The following is a 23269-nucleotide window of genomic DNA, read 5'->3' on the forward strand; positions in this document are numbered from 1 at the left end:
TGTAGTTGTGTTGGGGGTGAGGGGAGATGCACGATGACAAAGTGCCGTGGGGACGTCAGCGACACTAAATCGGTTAGAACGAGCCGGCTGGTGTGTCTCAGTGGTTGAGCATCGGCTTATGGACCAGGAGGTCCTGGTTCAATTCCCCTGTGAGGCACAGGACCGAGTGCTGGCTCTATCCCAGTGTGGGGCGTGCAGGAGGCAGCTGATGGATGATTCTCTCTCATCACTGATGTTTCTATCTCTCCCTCTCCCTTCTTATCTGAAATCAATAAAAATGTGTTTGTTTGTTTGTTTTTTTAATATATTTTATTGATTTTGTACAGAGAGGAAAGGAGAGAGATAGAGAGTTAGAAACATCGATGAGAGAGAGTCATCGATCAGCTGCCTCTTGCACACTCCTTACTGGGGATTTGCCCGCAACCAAGGCACATGCCCTTGACCGGAATCGAACCGGGGACCCTTCAGTCCCCAAGCCGACACTCTATCCACTGAGCCAAACCAGTCTCGGCTGTTTGTTTGTTTTTTAAATTAGAATGAGTTTGGGTTTTGTTAATACAACCGACTTTCTTGAGCACTCACTGCACAGGCTCAGTGCCGGGTCTCTGGAAGCCACTGGCTCTAAGAACTCCACGGAAGAGCAGACAGGAAGTACCAGGCTTTAAGCTCCAGGAAGTGTGCCACTTGGGGCGAGACCGTGCAGGAATGCAGGAGTGACAGGGTGACCCTGGAGTTTCCTGTCCAAATCAGGTCATTTCTGAGAATGAGAGACGGCACTCCTGACAATGACGCTGGTGTCACAGGTACAGACGGGGACAGCCCTGGGCGAACAGCACCCCTGGTCACAGTGATGTCCCATCCTTCCCCGCCCCCCCCCCTACGTGCTCGGAGCTTGTCCCGGGGGCTTGCTTCCAGGAATTCTCCTTCCTCATTCACCCCCAGGGTTTGGATCTGAACAAACCGTGTGACCTTGGACGAGGCACGTGACGTGTCGGAGCCTGCTTCCTGGCTGCAGAACAGAGGCAGCCAGCCCCTCTCTCACCAGCAGGGGCTGTGCTAACAGGACCTTCAGGGTTTAACAGGCAGCAGAGCCGGGAGGGACGCAAGCTTAGGAGTCCCCACCCTGGATTGGTGGGAGATGTGCCACCTGAAGGCCACTGAGAGCAAAGCCCGGGAGCTCCGGGCCGGGCCGGGCTCGGGGAGCCAGGTGGGCTGGCTGGCCCCGGGCCAGACATTCTGCAGGGCAGGGCCACCCCACCGCCCGCTGCTCGGCTGCTGGGCTGCATTGCTGGCCAGATGTTCAGCAGCTGCCACATTCCACCCGGGGAACCCCACCTCTGGCCCGGAGTGTGTCCACAACAGCAGGCATGACCGGACCGCGTGAGTCATGGGATACCAGGCCCAGGAGCATCACAATGGAATGGAGAGGCCGGCTCTCCGCCGTCGGGGAAGCTGGGCCTGGGCTTGGCAGATACAGGTTCGATGCCAACAGCAGCACCAGGCGGCTGTCAGCAGAGAAGCCGGTGGGGGTGTGGGGGGGGGAAGAGGGGTCCGGGGGCATCAGAGGGTGGGGGACAGAGAGGGACTTGCCTGGCAGTAGGTGGGCAGCAGCCCAGGGTTGGCAAGGTGAGGGCTTGGCTGCCCTGGGTCCTTCCGGAAACAGGTCACACGGGCAGGACTCTGCAGCGCGCAGGGCTCCTGGCCAGCAGGCCTGCGCGGAGCTGGTGTAAGCAGAGAGGATGAGTTCAAGTTCTTCAAAGAACCCCCATCCCATGGGCACCCCCTAACACCAGACGCCAATCACCAAGCTCACTGTAGAGCAACAGCTTTCTGTTCTGACCGCCCTGCCCCGTCTCCCTCCCAAATCTCCCGTCACCGCCAGGTCGCCGATGCCCACCAGCCCCCAGGCCCCTCCCCTGCCCAGCCTGAGTGGTTTGCAGGTTCTCTGTGGGGGAGCACAGCTCTTCTCTGAATGCCTCCCCCCAACCCGGAGGTTTGGAGGGGCCCAGCCAGCCTTCACCACACGGCCGGCCGGGGATACAGAGACCCTTGTTCTGGGCAGGGAGTGGGGGGACCTGGCCCAGCTGGGCCGGCCTTTCCTGGGATGGTGGAAGCAGGACCATTTGCAGCTGGCTTCTGCCAGGGGTTTGACCTGGTCACCTGTAGGCTCAGTGCTGTGGAGGTGGCGGGAGCGGTGGGCATCGTCTGCCTTCAAGTGCAGGACAAACAGAGAAGATGCTCTGCAGCTGAAACCAGTGTGGCTCAGTGGATAGAGCGCCGGCCTGAGGACTGAAGGGTCCCGGGTTTGATTCCAGTCAGGGGCATGTGCCTTGGTTGCGGGCACATCCCCAGTAGGGGGTGTGCAGGAGGTGGCTCATCAATTTTTCTCTCTCATCGATGTTTCTCTCTATTCCTCTCCCTTCCTCTCTGTTAAAAAAAAAAAATCAAAATATATTTTTTTTAAAAAAAGGAAAAAAAAAGCTGCTCAGAGAGAGAAAAGGCAAAGCGAAGAGGCGCGAGCGGGGGCGGAGACCGGGGAGAGGGACGCCTCCAGGGCGGCCAGCCTCAGAGCTTGGCAGCTCTTCCCCCGGATTCCAGGGACCCTCCCATGTCCTTCGAACTTGAACTCATCCTCTCTGCTTACACCAGCTCCGCGCAGGCCTGCTGGCCAGGAGCCCTGCGCGCTGCAGAGTCCTGCCCGTGTGACCTGTTTCCGGAGGGACCAGGGGCAGCCAGGCCCCCACCTTGCCAACCCTGGGCTGCTGCCCACCTCCTGCCTGGCAAGTCCCCCTCTGTCCCCCACCCTCTGGGACCTGCCCCAGGCCCTCCCCTTCGCTGGCCTCTCTGCTGCTGGACACTTGGCTTGGAGCTCATTTCCTGCCTTGGTGCCTTTAGACGGGGTCAGAGGTCAGCTGAGGGCTCCCTGTACCCCACCCTTCAAACTCCCAGCCCCTCAACTGTGCCTGATAAGCCCCCCGGAGCAGAGGGGAGAGGGCAGATGCCTGTGGTCCCAGCGAAACCCCCCAGTGGGGAGACCCTGGCCAAGCCAGTGGGCTCAGCGTTTGCCACCTTCCTGCTGTGTGTGGGCTGGGAAGGATCCATGCACATTCCTCCTGCCACTCCCCTGGGCACCGGGAGTGCCACACGTGTGTGTGTGTGTGTGTGTGTGTGTGTGTGTACCACAGCCAGCACCACCGGCTAATAAGAGGTCCTTTATTTCCACGTTAAACAGACTGGAGTGCTGCTGCCTGTCGCCCTGCTGGAGGCAGGAAGCTGCGGGAGGGGCCTGGGCCCCTGCGGGCACCCGGTGCCATCTGTTGGAAGAGGGCCGGGGGAAGGGAGGAGCGCCGGAGGAAATGCCAGGGGATCCTGGGCAGAGGCGGGCAGGGCTGGCCACAGGGGATGCCCCAGCAGGACGGACTGGAAAGGCAGCCAGGCCTCCACACCCAGCAGGCCGCCCTCCTGGCAGGCGGGGCCAGAGCCACAGCGCCGGTTCGGGAAGCGTCCATCGGTCAAAGGCCACCTGGGGTCAGGAGGTCACCGAGGGGAGCTCCCTGCTCCCTGAGCCGAGCCCCCTGATCCAGGCCCCTCTGGCCCTCGAGGCCCAGCTCTTGGGGCAGCCACAGGCTGAGGGGGGCTGGTGGATCCTGAGAACAAAGTATCCCATGAAGCAATGACCCCGCAGGGCTGCCGCCCCTCCCCAGGCCCAGCAGGCTGCACCATGGCCCAGGAGTCCCGGCCTCAGGCTCCACTGCTGAGAACCCTCTAGGATCCGAGTGTCTTGGCCTGCCTGCCCCTTGGTTGTGCAGAGCTGTGTGTGTGTGTGTGTGTGTGTGTGTGTGTGTGTAGGGGTGGGGGGATGGGGGGCTGCAGTGGGACAGAGGGTAACTCTGGGACTGGAGCTCTGGCTCTCGCTGAACCCACCTCACATCTGGGCCTCTCAGCTACCCACCTGCCTGGAGCGGGAGTGGCATGTTAAAGCCACAGCGTCCCTAACATAACAGCTCCCAGCACCCACAGGTGTGCACACACAGGGCGCTCAATAGTCAGCGGTGGATCAACTGTAATGCGTGTATGTGCACATGTGCACCACACACAGGCATGTGTCCACACATGTAAGTGTGCATGCATGTCCGTGTTATTGACACTGAGGTGTGCGTTTATGTGTGCATGGGGGGAGTGCACACGCCGGGGCGGGGGGCGGGGGAACGGACTGGAATGGACCCTGACCGCTGGAGCAGGGCTGCGGCGTGGACGGGAAGTGTTCCCTCAGGGAGGGTGGCAGCAGCAGGCTCTGGGCACCCGCGGGTGAGGTGCGTGCCTGGCCCAGGGCGCTCACTGCCAGCTGGCGCAGCTCTCGGGCAGACTCTGCAGAATGGCCTCCAGGTTCCGCTTGTCGGCTCGGACCTCGGCGAGGTCGCTCTCGAAGCTCTGAATCTGCCGCTCCTGCTGCTCAGACTCCTGCTCCAGCAGCCTCAGCTTCCCCTGCAGGGCCCCGGGCGGGCCCAGCCGCAGCCGCAGGCGCTCCAGGGCCCGCTGGGTCTCATTCAGGGCCCGGGCTGGGGCCCGATGGGTGTCCAGCGACTCTGTGGAGGGCAGAGCCTCAGCGCGGCCGGCTCCCGGCTCCCGGCTCCTGGCACCCCAGGAGCCCGCTGGGCCCACCCAGAGGCCCTGCCCAGCCCACGCCCTCCAGAATGTTGACTGCCCACAATGCACCAGGAGGGCGAGGGCCTGAGAGGGCGCTGTGAGGACAGCCCAGTCTGGGACCCCACCAATTCCTGTGCAGACTCTGGGACGTTCCCAGATAGGTATTATTATTTCATTGTTGGTATTAATGCTATTGTTTGGAATAATGATAAAAAAGAGGGCCTTGGTGAATCCTGAGCCTGTCTCCTCACCTACAAAGCAGTGGGGCGTGTGAAGTCCTGTGATGCCTGCCTGCTCCAACCTCCACGTCCACCCACCAAGAGCACAGCAGGGGGCAGGCGGGGCTCAGACTGGGCGGCAGGCAGCGGGCGTCTCCCTGGCCCACACGTTAGCTCCACTTCCCGGAGCCTCCCCAGGACTGAGACGCGGGGCGGGGCCCGGCGCTCACGTCTGCACCGGTGGTGCCGGTGGCATGGAGCCACAGGCCGCCTGACCCACTGGGCCTTGTTGTCGTTATGGGTGGCAGGCGCCAGGAAGACGGCTGAGCCGGGTGACGAGGAGGTGAGGATAAATGGCGCCCGCAGGATCCCACGGGGCCCCGGCTCCCCCCGCCTCCAGCTTCCTGGGCAGGAGGGCTTTACGGAAGAGCGGGCAGCACAGGCACCGGGCCAGGGGACAGGAGAGGCAGAGGTGTTCCCCATGGCCTGCCTGCTCCATAGTGCAGAGAATGCGCACACACACACACACACACACACACGGGGCTGAGCTCTGCTGCTGGGCAGGCCCTGCTCTCACAAAGGGCTGGAGAGGCCCACTGTCCACAGGGAGGTCTAAGGAGCCTGGTCTTTGAGGAGAAGCAGAACTGGGTTATAGCCTCCATTCCCTACTCATCTGAGACACTCAGGGGCAGGGGCAGGGGCAGGGCAGGGGCAGGGCAGGGGCAGGGGCAGGGGCAGGGCAAGGTCCAGATGGTGCTGTTCACTCCCGCATCCCCAGGCCAAGCATGGTGCCAACATGAATGAATGAGTGAGTGAATGAATGAATGAACGACAAGGACAGTAGCCGGAGCGGCCTCCCCTCGCAGCGCTCACAGGAAGACCCTGGAGGGGCCCAGGCCTCCTTACCCAGCCGGGCCAGCAGCTGGGACAAGGCCTGGACGTCCTTCTCCAGGGAGGCCCGCGATTCCCGGATCTGCTGCTCCAGCGCGCTCAGCCCGGCGCCCACCTGCGGGGGGAGGAGGCGGAGGCTCCAGGGCTCGGCTGGCTCGGGCCGGGGCACCGGTGAAGGCCCGGGCACACCCACCTGCTCCGTCTCCTCCAGCGCCTGCCTCCGTGCGCCCGAGGCCAGCGCCTGTTGGGAGGCCAGCCGGAGCGTTGCCCGGGTCTGGCTGGAGAGCCGGCTGGCACGGCCACGCACCTTCTGCCCCTCCTTCCGCAGGGCTCTGGCGAGCTATGGGGGGGACAGGGCGGCAAGAGGTGAAGGGAGTCCATCCTTTTAGAGTGAGGTGACCAGATGTCCCGCTTTTGGCGGGACAGTCCCGATTTTTAACCATTTGTCCCGCGTCCTGAAGCGCTTTTAAAAAGTCCCGATTTTTGGAAAGATTTGGGACTTTTTCAAAACTCCGCAGGCGCGGGATAAATTGTTAAAAATCGGGACTGTTCTGCCAAAAGCGGGACGTCTGGTCACCTTATTTTAGAGGTCAGACCGCTAGGGGGGCCACGCCAACAGGTGGGGCAGAGCCAGTCAGAACGGGGGCCCATGAGAAAGGACAGCCCGAAGGTCCGGGTCATGTGATTTACATCACGGACCCAGCTGGGCCTGGGGCCCTCACTGCCCCGGGGACAGCAGTGACAGCTGTTTCCCGAGGAATCACCCGCGTGACCTCCGGAGCTCAGAGCCGGACGCTCAGAGACGTGGGCCACGCGCAGCGTCTCATCCAGGAACGGGGGGCCTGCGGGGCGGCTCTCCCAGGGGGACACCCCGCCCTCCCCTCGGCGCCCCTGACCTTGGCACTGCTCTTGGCCAGCAGCTCGGCTTCCCCGCCCTTCTCCGCGGCACTGGAGGAGACCGAGGCCGCGTTCCCCAGCATCCTCTCCGCCTGCTTGGTCTTCTTCTTGGCGTCCGCCAGGAGCCGGCCCCGGACGACGCCTGCCTTCCGCCTCAGCACGGCCTGGTCCCGGGGCCCGGGACCCTGCAGCTGCATCCCTGCGAACCGGCCGCGGCCGTCAGGAGGCCCGGCTCAGGGCGTGACCAGCCCCGACCCTCAGACAACACGCGTGGAGGCAGAGATGCCTGCGCGTGAGACCTGCTCAGGGCGCTCATGCATGTCAGGGAGGATAAAACAACGCGGAGCAGGTCTCTCCACTGCAGGCCTTCTCAGAGCCTTGGAGAGGCTCGGCAAGGCGTGCGTACCTTCCAGGTCGGCCAGCAGGGTCCTCGCCCCCATGACGGTCACCGTGGCCGCCTGGACGGAGGAGGAAGCCCGGGTGAGGGCGGAGCTGGCCTCGCGCTGCAGCTGCAAAGGGAAGAGAGAGGCTGCAGGAGGTGGGCAGGTGCGCTGCCTGCAGTGGGGTCAGCTGGGCACCAAGCCCCACCAGACCAGGTCCCAAAACACCACCTAATCTCTGACAGCCGCCACGTTCACCAAGAACACCTGGTCTGTTTCGTTACAGACGTAAACCCTGGAACATCCCGCCCTGCCCCGGAAGCCGAAGGAAAACACCCGAGACGGCGAAGAGCAGGAAGGACGGGCGGTTTCTTTCCAGAGCGCCGCTGTGCCTCCCGAGCAACCCTGCTCATCATACCCCTTTCCCACAGAAAGCAGTGTCCTCCCCCGCCACGAAGCAAGGCCAGATAAAGAGTGTGGGTTTGGCGTGCCTCAGTGTTTGAGCGTCAACCTATGAACCAGGAGGTCAGGGTTCGAGTCCCGGTCAGGGCACAGGCCTGGGTTGCCGGCTTGATCCCCAGGGGGTGGTATGCAGGAGGCAGCCGGTCCATGATTCTCCTCATCATTGATGTTTCTATCTCTCTCCCTCTCCCTTCCTCTCTGAAATCAATAATAAAAAAAAAATGGATTTAAAAAAAAGAATATGGATTTGATGGATGAATTCCCTCATTTAACTGTCTCCTTTCTGGGCTGCACATGCTAACCTGTGTGGCTCAGCAATACATTGCTCTAGAAATATCAGGCAGGTGAACTGGTGAGCGAAAGAACCAATGAGTAGAACCCACCCCCGTTGTCACTAATGCTGAGTAAGGGTGGTGGGCGTGGCCCTGGGTGCTGCCCTGTGTCTGTCCATCCCGCCCCCTGTCTGTCCGTCCGTCCTGTCTCCTGCCCTGGCAGGCTGTGAGTTCTCTGGAGTTTTGAGGGAAGCCCCGGAGGGATGGAAAGAACGACTCTGGTTATTGCCCCTCCCTCCCCTGCAACCCAGCTCCCAGAACACCCCTCGGCTGCCCCGACCTCCCCCAGTGCCTGCCCCAGGGACACGCCCACCTGCGTGAGGGGCTCCGCCTGGTGCAGCGCGGTGCGGGCGGTCGCCTGGGCGGCCAGGACAGCCTCCGTGACCATGTGCTCCCTGGATGTGACCGTCCTCTCCAGGGCCTGCGCCCTCCGGTTCAGGTCCCGGGTCCGGGAATTCTGAGGCTGCAGGGAGATGGAGGCTCAGGCCGAATGGCAGGGAGGGCCTGGGGCAGATCCTCTCCTGGGTGAGAGGCACCGGGGCAGGGCGGGCGGGAGCAGGGGCAGGGACACAGGGAAGCAGGGGGGCGAGGAGAGGGTCAGCCCTGACTCTGGAGGCCGGATTCGCAGCCTCGGGCCAACCAGCTAACCTCCCCGACCTGCAGCTCCTTCCCAAGGTCCACGGCCACTCAGCTGAGGCCTGGGGCTGGTGCACTTGCCACCTGGGACTTTCTGGGTCTAGAGGAGCATCTCTATCTAACAGCTCAGCAGCACCGGGGACCAGCACGCAGGCCAGATGCCTCGCTAGCCACGTCTCTCCACACGTGTCTCTCCCCGCATCCCCATCATGGGAGAAGCCAAGACCCCGTAAGCAGCGGGGGCCGGCCCGTCTTGCCCATGGTTCGCCCCAAATGCATGTCTGCAAGCTTAGCTTTTTTTTTTTTTTTTTTTCCAAGTTCAGTTCCCGAGTTCAGGGATGGAGCTGAGTTACCCAGAGGTGAGGCGTGGGGGGCGGCAGGCAGAGTGGGGACGAGGCCGAAACCCTTGGGGGGGGTCACCTGTGCGTTACTGACCAGTCCCCCCACCTCCCCGTGGACATGCAGCCTCGGAAGCCCCCACGGGGGAGCTCCACCTGAAGGACAAGTAACTGAGGCCCAGGGAGAGGGGCCAGGCCAAGGTCACGGCGGAGCGGCGGAGCTGGGACTGATCCCAAGTCTGCCTGGTGCCCTGGCGAAGGCGCGGTGATGGGGAAGAGCCCGCCTGGATATTATTATTGTAATCGGCAGCCGCGACGGCTCGAGCTCCCTCCTTCTGCCAGGTGGGCCCTCCCCCAAGCCTGCAGGAGGACTATCCTGTGTTTTATCGATGGTTAAAAACAAGCCTCGGCATCGGCCTCTCCCTGGGCCCCGCTGGTCTCCCAGCAGCCATGCTCCCCCCCCCCCCCGCCCCACCCCGTGCAGAACCGGAGCACGGCCCCGCTGACCAGTGCTGCAGGGGCGGCCAGCATGGTCAGGTGCGGGGCTGCGTTGGCACCAGCGGGCTGCATGGCGGCCAGCACCCTCTCCGCTTCGGGCAGCGCCTTGTCCACAGCTGCACCCAGAGCCTTCCGGGCCGCCTGGACCTCCTGGTACCTGGGAGGAGACAGAGTCAGGACGGCCCGAGGAACAGGGCGCGGGCTCCCTCCCCCGTCGCCGTCCCGAGCCCCTCCCCCAGCCCTGGTGTCCGGAGGCCTCTCCTCACTGCCCCTCCCTCGGTGAGTGGGCCCAGCAGCTGGCCTCAGACACTGGCCGCCGCTCTGCCGATCCCGAGTGAATGGAAGCGGCAGTAGAAGGACCACATTCTTGTCTCTTCATCCACTCGGTTCAGCCTCGCTCCTCTGAAGGGCTCACATGTGTGGCCACTTGAGAACCACACGTTTTGCAAATGTTTGGCTCCTCAGGGTGAATCGCACAGAGGACAACGCCTGGCGCCAGGAAAAGGGCAGCGGCTCAGGCTGGGACTTGGCTCAGCTGTGCCCTTGGGTGACCGTGGACATGGAGACCCCTGGGCTGTATGACCGCGCTGTGGCCTCTTAGTCCTGAGCTGCTATAATTAACCAATTAGAACAGCTCTCCTGTCCTGTCCAGCTGTCCATACCCACCCCAGCCCGCTCCCCCACCATGGGCACTGCTAGGGTGGATACCCCCCAGGCTCCCTCCCATCCCTCACCCCTTCTCAGAGAGCAAGAGCGCCCACAGGAGCGGGTCACCCCAGCCATGCTGATTGGATCAGGGCTGACTACCTGATCTGAGCTAAACCAATCAGATTCTCCCATCTAGGAAGTCCCCTTGGGGCTCGGGCAGATCTTGCTGGGTCTCCATGGACCCTTTGACCAGGAGAGATATAAAGAGGCCACCCCACAGGGAAGTAGAGGCCACGACGGGAGCTGGTGGCGGAGAAGGAGCTGTCTCGGGGACACGGGGTGGGGCTGGGGTGACTGCCGGCGAGAGGGGGTGCTCTTCGTTCAGGTTGTTGTCCTTCTCTCCAGAGGCTGAGCTGCACCCCCATGCATGCCTGGGTCCCTGTGACACCAGCCATCGGGCCCAAGCCCCCACATGCCCTGACCCGCCCCATAGCCTGTCGGGGAAAGGAAGCCAAGGCCAGGCCCCGTCGATTCCAGGAGGCAAACAAACCAAGCCCCCACCCACTCCCGGAGGGCTCACCTGTCCTCCAGCTCCCGCTGGGCCTCCAGAGCCTCGCCGCCCTCCACCAGCCTCCAGAGAAGCGTGTAACTGGCATTGGAGGCACGCAGAGCCGTCTGAGCGGTGGCCATGATCTTGGCAGCTGTGTCCTTGTGGCTGCGTGAAAATACAGCAACCATGGCCCGGGCTCACAAGGCAGCGGCCTGGGCCCTAACCCACAGCCGCCTCAGCCGGGGCCTCCTGCCACCCCCGGGCACAGCGCCCTCTCTGCCAGGCATGTGACCAAGGCTGACAGGAAGGGCAGACACACCCTGTCCCTGTGACAGCGTTTATACCGGCTGTCCTGGAAGAATGAGGAACAGGATCCTGTGTCCCCCATAAAACCTCACCTCGGACAGGAAGTTATGTGGTCCCCCTAATGAAGGCAGCGTAGAAGTGGGTGGTCAAGAGAGCCTGGGTTTGAATCCCGACTCTCTCGCTTGCAAGCTGTGTGTCCTTTAGCAAGTTGATTAACATCTCTGAATCAGTTTCCCTGTCTGTGAAATGGGTCTAAGGTGCCCAGAGTACAGCCAGAGGGGAAGACTGTGGCAGATTCTGGGTTTTTAGGACCTTAAGCTGCTTTAAAATATATATATATATATATATATATATATATATATATATATATATATGTTATTGATTTTTTTACAGAGAGGAATGGAGAGTCAGAAACATCAATGAGAGAGAAACATCGATCAGCTGCCTCCTGCACTCCCCCCACTGGGGATGTGCCCACAACCAAGGTACATGCCCTTGACTGGAATCGAACCTGGGACCCTTTAGTCTGCAGGCTGACGCCCCATCCACTGAGCCAAACTGGTTAGGGCTTAAGCTGCTTCTCAAAGGCAGTGGGTGACACAGCCCCAGTGTGCCTCGATGGACGACTGTACAGGGAATGTGTCACAGCCACACGATAGATTGCTTGGTGTGAAAAGGAATGAAGTGCTGGGCGTGCTACACCTGTGCGATGCTTGGAGGAGTTCTGCTAACTGGAAGAAACCATAGCCAAGGCCGTAGGTGGTGTGACCCCCCCCCCCCGAGGGGAAGTGGGTGGAACAGGGAAAGCTATAGAGACAGGAAGTGGGTCGGTGGTTGCCGAGAGGGCACAGGTGTGTTTTGGGAGATGAGTAATTTTCAATGATTGTGGGGTGGTTGCACAGCTCTGTGACTACACTCAGAACCACCGGACGGTGCCCTGTACACGGGTGAATGTTAGGGCGCACACACTATCGGAATAAAGCTGTCATTTTAGAAAAGACAGTGGGTGCTTGGGTGCCTTCGGTCGTCCAAGGTACCTTTCACCCCATCCCTGGATCTCGGAGGGACTCACTCCGATCCTTCCCCCGAGGGTGACATTTCCCCCCACCAGGCAGCTCTGGTCCTGGTCTGACTCCACCTCCTAGTGGGGACCCCTGCGGGCCTGGCCCCCTTAGAAGAAGGGGGGCTGGGCTCCCTCCATAAAGCGTGGGCAGGACCTCACTGCGTCCCAGCGCCGGGCTCACCTCCGGGCGAGGACCCGGGCCTCTGTGGCCAGCTGGCTCCAGTTGGAGGGCTGGCCGGGGACTTCCTGGGGAAGCACCTATAGGGAAGAGAGGAACAGAACTGAGGGCCCATCCCTGCAGGCCCAGGGCCACGCCTGGCTGAGTGACCGGGCAGCACCGGGCAGCACCAGTTCCTTCAGAAGTGCTGCTCGCAGCCAGCATCCGGGGAGCAGAGCCCTCGAACATGGACGTGCGTCATGACACCGACCACCTGCGGGCGCTCACTGTCTGCCTGGCTCTGCCTGGCTGCTGGCACGTTATCTCCCGGGACCCGCAGAGGCGGCTCTCCGTGCCTCCCATTTGGCCAAAGAGGGAACCGAGCCTCCCCAATGGGAAAGGAGGCGTGCCCGGGGTCACCAGGCACCGAGCCCAGGCGCAGGGTGGGGCGGGCGCTCCCTCGGGTACCAGAGATGCGAGGACGGTGCCTGCATGCAGGATCTCCTCCTCCGAGGACTCCAGGGCCTCTTCCAGGTCTGCCAGCTGGAAGCAGGTCTTGTCAGCTCCAGCTGGGGCACAGCGGGCACTCCTGCTCAGTGCCTGCAGCTGCTCCCGGGCAGCCTTCACAGCTCCCTCAAGGCCCGTCACCTGCACCAGGAAGGCGTCCCGGAACCCTGCAGAAAGCCCGCCATCCAGGGGGTCACGGAGCGATTGAGATTTCACACTGAAGCCCCCACCCTCGGGGGACCCCATCTGTGCCCCTACTCTTCCCGGGCACAGCTTGCTGCTAGCACCAGGCCTGAGCACCACCAGTCAGCTCCCAAGGAAGAGCCTCCCCATTTTACAGATGCAAAGGCTGAGGCCCAGGCACCCAAGGTCCCACACATAGGAAGTCAGCCGCGGACAGGGAACTGGCAGACCCAGACCTCCTAGGGCAGCGGTAAAGGCGCCCGGAGCCAGCAGGGCGAGTGGCTGTGGGGCTCAGCACGGGTGTGGCGGCACGCAGCTCCCTGTCCTGACATTAGTTTTTCTAACCGTGCGCAGCTCGCCTGGGTCTGGCTGCTAAAGGAGCATGGGTATTTACCAACATGACATTTCACAAAATCATCAAGTGGCCTTCAGTGCTCCCAGAATTCCAGTGTGTCAGGCCAAACTCCACCTGGCGTTGGTAAGTCTTTTATTCATATCTGCTCACTTGTTTCCTACGCCAGGGGGATACCTGTTCAGCACCTGGGACAGCGCCTCGTGCTTATTGGTGGAGTGAGAGCATCAGAGAGCAGTCTCACTGACAGTCTGGGTGGGGCCGGGGCGGGACCGTTGCTACAGAAACGAGGATGATATTAATAGTTACAACTGGGCATGGGGAGGCAGGACTGCATTGTGGGAGGAAACCCCGGGGCGGGGACGTCCGACAGGCTCTCCCAGCAAGGGGGTTCTCCTGGGGCTGAGCAGGGACCCTCAAAGCATCTGAGCCCGGAGCAAACGGGGCACCTGACCAGCCCGCACTGCCCCTGCCTCCCGCCTCCCATCATACCTTGCAGTAGGTGGTGGCCCTGGTAGCTGTCCCCCCGAGGGGCCTCTCCCTGCAGGAAGTCCATTGGTTCCCAGGGCCTTCCGCAGTCAGAGCCCTGCAGCCACCCCTCCATCAGGGTCAGCCTGGCCTTCAGCTTGGCAGCCTGGAGGGGACAGGAAGGAGACGCTGCCGGGACACCGCCCTCCCCGCCCCCCGACTTGTGCCCGGGATGCCCTCCCTGAGGGTCCCTGGGCCCCACAGCTAAGCAGACACTACACCTCTGAGAACCAGCCCTGCCCACCCTATGCTCAGAGCCGCCCCTTCCCTCCCCCCACCCGCAGCACCTGCAGGCATTCAGCCCCCACACCTCTGTCCTGCCGAAGGAGGGGGGCCGGGGAGGGGAGCCCGCAGACTTCCTGCCTGGTCTGGGGGATGCCCAGGACGTGGCACAGAGCAGGGGCCCCTGGGAAGTTGCTGGCAGCGTGAGGGTGCTGAGCAGCGTCTCCGGGCCCCGCTCTCTTAGTCACCCGGACCGCGTGCATTCACAGAGCACTCGCTGGGAGCCAGCTGGGGCGACTGGCAGCCACACCCTGGCTCACGCTCACCCTGGAGCCACCCTAAGGGGCAGGGGTGGCAGGGCCCCAGCCCCTCCTCAACCCCATGGTCCAAATGGTTCTGAACAACCATACGCCCTCCCATTTCTGATTTGATGGCAAAATCGGGTTCAATAACCGTGAACTCATTTGGAAGCAAAATGGAGCCGAAGGAGGCGCCTGTGGGCTTTACTGCCCCCTTGGTGGGCCTATTCGGTCATTTTCCTGCTGGTGCGCCACTGGGTTTGGTGAGGGGCTGGTACCCAATACTCGGCTTAGGTCATCTTTTCTGCCTACGGTACCATCTCCCAAAAGCGGGCCCCCTGGTTTCAGGTGAGGAGTCCCAGCCTGAACCTGCTGCCTGAGCATGGGCTGGGCAGGGCCCGAGCTCATGCTCCTGACCCTGCACCACACCGCCGCCTGCTGGACATTCTCCTGGAGCCCAGCACGGGAATCACCCTCTGGACCCGTCCCACCAAGGGCCGTCCGTGGCCTCATTCCCATTGAACTTGAGAAAGCGTGAGACCTGAGTGGTCGGCAAGAAAACGGGTCAGGAGCTGCTGTGCACTGAGGAGCAGGGGAGGGCAGAGGTGGGGCTGGCCCAGGTTGGCACGTGCCAGGGGCTGGGTGGGCATGGGGAGGAGGCAGCTGCTGGCCCTGGAAACCCTGAGAGCTGAGCTGGTGCTGACTGGGACGAACAGGAGGTGGGCAGGCCTGGGCGGGGCGGGGCGGGGCGGGCTCACCTCCGCCTTCACCAGAGTGTAGCATGACGGGCACTCCTGGCACCGCGCCCTGTCGGCCGTGAGGAAGAAGTTGTCCTGGCAGCGGTCACACTTGTAGCCCACGAAGCCGGGCCTGCACACGCACGTGCTGTTCTCGTGGCATTGGGGCGAGGCAGCACCCAGCGGGGAGCACCTGCAGGCTGTGGGAGGGGGCGGGGGGAGGACAGGCAGATGGCACTGAGCGCCCTGAGAACCACAGCCCCTGCAGCCTCACACCTGGCTGCTCCAGACCCCCCTGGGCAGCTCAAGTACCCTCCTGGGTCCTTCCCCGGAGACCGGGTCAGAGGTCAGAGGTCAGAGGTGATGACTGAGATGCTGCCTTGTTTCCGAGTTCCCGCACCTGAGGAACTGCCACGCCATCTAACTGCACAGCGAGGAGGCCGAGGCCCGGGAGGGGACGCCCGGGTCGGTCCCCAGGAATGGGCAGCGGCGTCTGGGACTCGATTCCCGGCCCCTCGGCATCTCTGCCCGCGCACAGTGGGTCTGCGCGTCGGCTCAGAGACCCGCCTGGGTCTGCCCTCTCTCTCCTGCTGCGTGGCCGCCTTCCCCGGGGTCCCTTTGCCCAGAACCCCCAGGCCACACACCCCGGAGAGCCAGGAGGGACCCGCTTCCTTACCCCGGCAGCCCCGGATGGAGAAGCCGAAGAAGCCCCGCTGGCATCGGTCGCAGGCCTGGCCCTCGACGCCCGGGCGGCAGGGGCACTGCCCAGTCTCGGGGTGGCACTGGTTCTCCTGGGAGCCCAGCGGGTGGCACGTACAGCTGTGACCGGGAAGGACCGGGCGTGAGTGAGCTCTGGGCCACCCCAGCCCCCGGTGCCACTGCTGCCGCCGGGAGGGGCCTGCAGGCCTTGCCCTCTGCCCACGAGGTCCCACCTCCGTGTCGGTCCGTGTCCAACAGCTCCCCCTGAACAGCGCCCTGGGGAGCAGTCCCCCCCCCCCTCACACACACACACCATGGCTGTGGGGACCATACCCCTACGGGAAGTCAGGATGCGCTCAGCACTGCCCAAGGTGCTGCCATGGCCAAAGTCACAGAGCAACAGCGTCACTGAGAAGGGAATCTGATGCCACGCTGGCCCTGCCCACCAGGACATCCCCGAGGGCTGCCCCTGGCCTGCCTCCTGGGCGGCAGGGCCGTGAGTCTGACCCCCAAGGGATGGCCCCTTTGTCCCCCTCAGGGGAGGACACTGTGTGCCAGCAATGGGCCTGGACACACATTCCCAGCCGGGCCCTCTCTGGGGGCCCCTGGTGCTGCCTTCCCCTGCGGGGGGACCCCGCGGGCCGCGCACCCACAGCCTCCCCACCCACCTCCGGCAGCCCCTCCCGGGCTGGAGGTCGTAGAAGCCCGGGCTGCAGCGGCCGCAGTCCCGTCCAGTCACATGAGGCAGGCAGGCGCACTGGCCGCTCACCGGGTCGCAGGGTCTCCGCGCGCTGACGGACCCCCCGGGGTGGCAGCTGCAGGCTGGGGGTGGGGGCAGGAGAGGGAGTCAGGAAACTGTGGAGATCGCCTGCCCGAGCTCCGGGCCCAGGAGGTGCAGGGAAGATGGGCAGCCAGGGAGATGGCTCCACCGGCCAGACTCCCAAGATGCTCGGACAGGAGGCTCGAGGGCCAGGCCTCATCTCGGCCCATTTGCTGTGGACCCTGGGAGAAGGCCCTGAGCCTGCCCGGGCCCCGCAGCCTAGAGACAAGGCCAGAGGCTCAGTCCCGGGTCACAGGCAGACACGCCCCTGGACCCGCTGTTTGGGACTCGGCCCAGCTCTCCTGGGCCCAGAGAACAGAGGCCAGGGGAGCGCTGACAGTGCCCCGGGGAGAGGGCCCGGAGCGAGTCTGGGCACACGCTGAGCAGCTCCTGCAGCGCCGGGAGCCTTCCCCGGGGGGTGGGCACTGGGCCCTCTGGGCGGGGGCACCGGGCTGCGTGCCACGCAGGAGGCCGGGGGAAGGAAGCACGTCGCGGCCAGGAGGCACCGGTGACAGGTGCCGAGGCCATCGGACAGTCCCCGGGCTCCCGCGGACAGTGAGCTGAGCGCTGACGGCCCAGGCAGGAGGAAAAGGCAGGGCAGAGCCGGGCAGACCCCGGGGAGAGCGTGGAGCAGAGCAAACCCTGTCACTTTCTGCACAAGCGACAGAGGAGGGCGGAGGCCGGAGCCGCACGGCCTCGGGGCGCGGCTGGGGGAGGGGGCTCACCCACACACTTGTCGGCGGGCCGCGGGGCCAGCGCGCTGCCGTAGAAGCCCTCCTGGCAGAGCTGGCAGCGGGCGCCCGTCGTGTTGAACAGGCAGCGCAGGCAGTGGCCGGACAGCGGGTCGCAGTTGCCCACGGCGTTGGGGTCCACGTTCCCGCTGCACTGGCACCGTCGGCAGGGCTGGGGGTCCCCAGAGAGCCCCAGCGGGTCCCCAAAGAAGCCATCGTCGCAGGCCTCACAGCGCCGCCCTGGGGGAGGAAAGGCCCGTGGGGGAGCGGCACGCGGAAGGCCAGCCTGCAGGTCCACGGGGTGAGGGGGGTGGGGGGGCGAAGCAAGCGCCCTCGTCTCTTTGTGGGCAGAGCATGGGCTCCGGGGTCGCTGACCTGGGGTGGGGCCTCGCTCAGCCATCTGCTGGCTGTGCAGTCTTGGGCAAGTCACTGTGCGTCTCTGAACATGGGGTACCCGTCAACAAAGCGGGGCAGGACTCTCAAGAGGTTTGGGGAGATCACTGTGAGCTCCTAGCACAGGGCCTGGCACAGGAACTGGTCAACAGCAGTGGCTGACATCTCCTGTTCCCCATCACCCATGTCATCATCACTGTCCTCCTCATCAGCACCTTGTTCATCATCTTCACCTCTACCACCACCATCGTCTTAATCAGTCTCTTCATCCATGAACTTCATCTTGACCAGCACCACCGTCCCTCCCTTAGCAGTATCTTCATCACCATCTTGTCCCCATCATCATCATCACCATCATCTTCATTACCATCGTGTCCCCTTCATCATCATCTTCTCCATCACCATCTTGTCCCCTCGTCGTCGACATCATCATCATCTTTGTCACCATCTTGACCATCAGACACTTCACTGTCATCATTTCATCTCAATCATCACCTTTGTCATCATCATCTGCATCGTCATCTTGATCATTGTCTTCTTCCTCATCATCTTCATCACTGTCTTCCCTGTCACTCTCTGCTTCCTCTTCCCGGTCACCATCCCCTGTGCTGCCGCCACCCTCTTCCTCATCGTCCTCCTCTCCCGCCCGTCCCACCTGAGCTGTGGCTGCTTCCTCCTGCGGCTCCTGCTCCCTTCACCTCTCCTGCTTCCCAGGCCCTGACCTTCCTCTGGAGTGTTTGTTTCCGACTCCTGGCCTGCCCCCTGGGTTTGAACTGGGGTGGCTGCCCCGCCTCCCAGCCCTCGGGGTCCCTGGGAGTCTCAGAAAAGGTGGTGCTAGGAGGCTTTTGGAGGGCTGGGACCTGGGAGGTCCACTCTGGACACAGATGGGACATAAAAGACATCCACACCCCCTCTTGTGTATGTCTGCAGGAGACGGACGGACGGGGACCCACAGCCCTCACAGAACTCGGTCCCTGGGGTGGCGGGACCACAGGCACACGCTCTTCTTGCTGCCTGCACGTTACGTTCCTCTTTACGCGTTTGCCGGCAGTTTCAATCGTTACAACGCGTATCACTCATTTTATGATTTAATTAACGGCCACAGCCATAGCCACAGTCACCGTGACAGAATGCCGTGTCCTCAGTGCTCATTGTTCAGACGAAGCCAAGTTAACGTTACTGAGGCAGGCACCTTGAAGATGGAGAGGGGGAATACTAAGACAGAAAAGACAAAAATGGGAGGAGAAGGGTCTGCGGGGAGATCAGGGGAGAGCTGTGCCTGGCCGGGGGACTCTGAAATAGGCGTGAAATAAGAGGGCAGGAGGAGACCAGAGCGGTGATGCAGGCGGAGGCCCCGCAGGCAACCAGCCATTCGCTGGACCTGGGAGAGGGCCGCTCCCAGGGCCGAGCCGCTGTGAGGTCCCGGAAGGGAGGCGGGGGCGGGAGTAGGGGGTGGGGAAGGTCAGTATGAAAATACAAAAGAAGAAATAAAAGAAGTTCTGGAGAAGGAAGGTGGTGGTGGTTGGACAGCAATAGGAGAGCAGTTAATGCCACTGAGCTGTCCACTTAAAAAGGCTTAAGCCCGGCTGGTGTCGCTCAGTGGTTGAGCATCGACCTATGAACCAGAAGGTCACAGTTCAAATCCCAGTTAGGGCACACGCCTGGGTTGCAGGCCTGATCCCCAGTAAGGGGCGTGCAGGAGGCAGCCGATCCATCATTCTCTCTCATCATTGATGTTTCTTTTCTTTTCTTTTCTTTTCTTTTTTAATATATTTTATTGATTTTTTACAGAGAGGAAGAGAGAGGGATAGAGAGTTAGAAACATCGATGAGAGAGAATCATCGATCAGCTGCCTCTTGCACACCCCCTACTGGGGATGTGCCCACAACCAAGCTACATGCCCTTGACCGGAATCGAACCCAGGACCTTTCGTCGTCCGCAGGCCGACGCTCTATCCACTGAGTCAAATCAGTCCCGGCTCATCATTGATGTTTCTAATTCGCTCTCCCTCTCCTCTCCTCTCTCTTTAAAATAAAACCAATAAAAACATTTTTAAAAAATGCTTAACATGGCAAATGTTATACTACACATTTTGCCATAATTTGAAAAAATTAATGGCAGAATAAACCAAAAAGGCCTCGCCTTGTACACCGAAGCCGGTGGATCGCAGGGCATGTGAGTGCTATCTCAGCAAAGCTGTCAAAAACGCAGGTGTGCAGGGCGGCTGCGTCCGCGTGGGAGTGAGGATGGGGAGCCGGCATCTTCTAAAAGCTGAGCGTTCTTTTCCTTTTGTTAATCCTCACCCGAGCATTTTTTTTCTCATGGATTTTTTCAGAGAGATTGGAAAGGATGAAGGGAGGGAGGGGAGGAGAGAAAGACTTGAATGTGAGAGAGACATATAGATTGGTTGCTTCCCACACAGGACCTGACCAGGGCCAGGAATTGAACCCACAACCCAGCTACATGCCTTTGACTGGGAATCAAACCTGAGACCTTATGGTTCTCAGGCAGGTGTTCTAACCACTGAGCTACCAACCAGGGCAAAAAGATGCATGTATAATGTGAGGTTTTCTGCCTTGATGCATCTGCCAGGGAACTCAGGAATACAGACTTCTGAGCCACATCCCTCGCTAAGCCAGGCTCTGTGGGGCCTGGGTCCAGACCTGGGGATTTTCCCAGTCTCACCCGGACATGTTCAAGGGCCCAAGTTCTGCTGGGAACCCACAGCAGCCGGGCCCTGACTAAGGTGCCGTGGGACCCCGTGTCCCCAGAGGTCACGCCTGCCACCCCTAAGCCGGCCCTCCCTCACCTGCCCCACCTCACACCCAGGACCCCGCTCCTGGAGCACAGGCAGGGGCAGGACCAGGGCATGAGCCACTCACCTCTCTGGCCCGGGGGACAGCGGGTGCACACCACCTCCCTGCTCTCCGGGAGGGTCGTGCAGGGCGACCCTCCAGGGCACGGGCAAGGCTGACAGTCGTCGGCCCGGCCCGCGAAGGGGTTGCCATAGAAACCTGGCAGGCAGCGCTCACAGGACGGGCCCTCGGTGTGGTGGCCGCACTGGCAGATCCCTGAGGGGCGAGAGAAGCACCTGCTTAGCACTGTCTGAGCCGGGGGGTGAAGAGTCCGCTCGGGTCCACGCCCATGGTGTGAACCCGGGCAAAAAAACAGCCTAACGCCCTGGTCCTCAGTGTCCTCGCCTGCAGAATGGGCACAACAGCCTCAGTGGGCTCTGCCCGCCACGGTTCCCACCGGGATCTAATGCGGCCAGAGTGCCTGCACAGTCCCTGGCGCAGAACTGTCATTAGTTATCATTCTCATGTTCTGTTCCCACACCTCTGCCCGGACCAGCAGGCAGCGCCGCCAACCCCTCTGCTCGTTTCCCCTTTCCCTCCTCCGTGTCCTCCTAACGGCAGGGCCCAGTGGGACAGGGACAGACCCAGGATTCTGGGGGTGACACGAGGCTCCGTGTATGGGGTCTCTGGGCTCTCAGTGGCCCCCTGCCCACAGGTTTCTGGGGGGGGGGAATTCTACAACCCCCTTCCCCAGCCCAGGGCACCTGGAGCTGCTCAGAGTGGGGGACTCTGGGGACAGAGCCCCCGGCCAGGGACTGGGTCAGGAGCCTGATTGAGAAGACAGACTGCCACAGGGAACCGGGTGGAGGTGGGGGAGGGGGTTTAAGGGGAACCATCACGCCTGCCCGGCTCTCCACTGGTCCCTGCCCCGGCACAGCACACACACGCTCATGACTCCTCCCTCTGTCCAGGGAGCGTAGCAATGGCCCCGCCCACAGGACACATGAGCGGGGTCTGGCATGGCCAGGCGCCTGTGCTCTGTCAGCTCCGGACGGGGCCTGTGGGAAGCTGAGACCCGCCTGCTCCCGGACAGCAGCTGGCGCTGACCCCCCACGGCCTGTGTGAGAGGCCTGGACCAGCCCCGTCCCGCACCCCCTGCCCAGAGACCTCCAGGGAGGTCCTTCTGTTTCCTCTCTGGTCCGGGGGGAGGAACCGCAGGCAGTGAACTTGTGGGAGGAGCAGCCCTGCCACCTGCTGGCCGTGGGGCCTCTCTGCGCTTTAGGCCCTCACCGGGTAGAGGTGGCGGGAATGGTCCCGTACGCCTGGGGAATCTTGCAGGACTGAGTGATGTGGTGGCTAACCAGGCGCCGGGGCGTGGAGGACCTCGGAGACTCACTTGGTTGGCACTGGATTCAGAGGGCACTGGCACAAGCCCACGGCCGACCCCGTTCTGGGGCAGCCCCGATGGGGGCGGACACTCACCGGTGTCGGGGTCGCAGGTGCCGTGCTGGTTGCAGGTGCAGGGGACGCAGCTGGCATAGGGGCCCCCCAGGGGCGTCTCCCTCTTGTATCCCGGGGCACAGGCTTCACAGAACTGGCCCACGTACCCCCTGGGGCAGGAGCACGTCTCCACCCAGGAGGCCGGGGGCGAGAGGCCCGGCTGGGCCGACAGGAGCCGCACCTCACTCAGGAGCACTTGGCCTGGGAGCAAAAGGGGGGGGGGGAAGAGGGGAGGAGGAGGAGGAGAGAGAGAGATGACAGAGATCAACCTGCAAACACGGCGAGAGCTAAAAACAGCACGCTGCTGGGCACTGGACGGTGCGATCCTGTTTCTGTATTTAAAAGCTGCAGGGGGGTGGGTTTGGGGGTTAATGGAGGGATGAGGAAACGTGTGTAATACCTTAATCAATAAAGAAATAAAAAATAATAATAAAAGGTGCAGACACAAGTCACGCACACAGAAGGGCCCAGAGAGATGTGCCCAGAATGCTATTCGTGGGAAAGGGGGTTCGGGGTTTGGGGTGGGTGGATGGAGGGTCCGTATGTCCACCTGCCCCTCCAGTCCGCCCCCAGCACAGCACGGGCTGGCCAGGTGGAGCCTGTGAGCATCGGTGACTGAGGGTGAGGGAGTGACGGGAGCGCTGGGCGCTGCTGGAGAGGGGGACATGGACTTCCTGCAGGAGCCTCAGGAGGGGCCTGGAGTGGCCTGGGAGCAGGGCAGCCATGGGGGGTCCTGGGGGTGAAGGCACGCCAACCACAGCTGCAAAGAGGAGGAACTGGACAGGCTGGTCCCAGCCCCAGGCCTCGGACTCAGAGGGCAGGGAGGGCTGGCCTCCAAGGAGCCCATCGGCCCCGGGCCTCAGACGCCTTGGTGGTAAAACGGGGACAATAACCGTCTGCCTGAGGCCGCCAGCAGGGAGCCGGACTCACTGACCAGACGGGCTGGGGCGGGTCCGCAGGCGCAGGGCGGTCAGGTTGGCGAGCAGCCGCTGGAAGTGGAAGGCGGGCAGCGGGGGGTCGGCGTCCTCCGAGGTCTCCTGCAGCCTGGGGAGGAGGGGCCACCAGACCCTGAGGCAGGCTGGGGGGGGGCCCTGACCCCCGGCCCCTCTCGGGACGGAGCGGGACACTCACTGGAACGTCAGCTGCACCTCCCCGGGCCGCGCGGCGTCCTGGGGCCCCGGCGGGCGGGCGGGGGGCAGCGTCAGGGCCAGGCCGCCCCCCTCCAGCCTCAGCTGCACGGGAGGCGGGGAGCCCCCGGGAGGGACCCGGAAGGTCAGGGTGAGGGGCTGCCCGTAGCTGAACCGCTGGTCGCCCAGGAACTTGGCTGAGGACGAGAGAAGGCTGTGACCGTCTGCACGTAACGAGCCTGGTTTCAACGGCGGCTGCTTTCCTGGCAACCCAACCCCCAGGCGAGACAGAAGGACGGCCAGCAGGAACGCAGGCGCCTGTGCGGCTGGAGCTCAGGGCTCGGCCACACCTG

General features: G+C 62.7%; 1 protein-coding gene across 1 annotated transcript in view; it reads right to left on the reverse strand.

Annotated features, from left to right (window-relative positions):
- Positions 1-4141: 4141 nt before the first annotated feature.
- LAMC3 (laminin subunit gamma 3) overlaps positions 4142-23269 on the reverse strand; it is a 45382-nt gene continuing 26254 nt past the window's right edge. Inside the window, exons 10-28 of the mRNA XM_084899791.1 lie at positions 22921-23113; positions 22724-22833; positions 21772-21990; positions 20377-20565; positions 17096-17341; positions 16219-16372; positions 15528-15670; positions 14873-15051; positions 13558-13699; positions 12492-12697; positions 12048-12124; positions 10528-10662; positions 9309-9456; positions 8141-8290; positions 7060-7162; positions 6653-6852; positions 5950-6096; positions 5772-5871; positions 4142-4586 (exon numbers count right to left, since the gene is read on the reverse strand). Coding sequence (XP_084755917.1) covers positions 4336-4586; positions 5772-5871; positions 5950-6096; positions 6653-6852; positions 7060-7162; positions 8141-8290; positions 9309-9456; positions 10528-10662; positions 12048-12124; positions 12492-12697; positions 13558-13699; positions 14873-15051; positions 15528-15670; positions 16219-16372; positions 17096-17341; positions 20377-20565; positions 21772-21990; positions 22724-22833; positions 22921-23113 — 3092 coding nt within the window. The 3' untranslated portion in view covers positions 4142-4335. The remainder of the gene's footprint in view (positions 4587-5771; positions 5872-5949; positions 6097-6652; positions 6853-7059; positions 7163-8140; positions 8291-9308; positions 9457-10527; positions 10663-12047; positions 12125-12491; positions 12698-13557; positions 13700-14872; positions 15052-15527; positions 15671-16218; positions 16373-17095; positions 17342-20376; positions 20566-21771; positions 21991-22723; positions 22834-22920; positions 23114-23269) is intronic.

This window comes from Pipistrellus hanaki (genome assembly GCF_964339955.1).
Source record: "Pipistrellus hanaki genome assembly, chromosome: 11".
Lineage (NCBI taxonomy): Eukaryota > Metazoa > Chordata > Mammalia > Chiroptera > Vespertilionidae > Pipistrellus > Pipistrellus hanaki.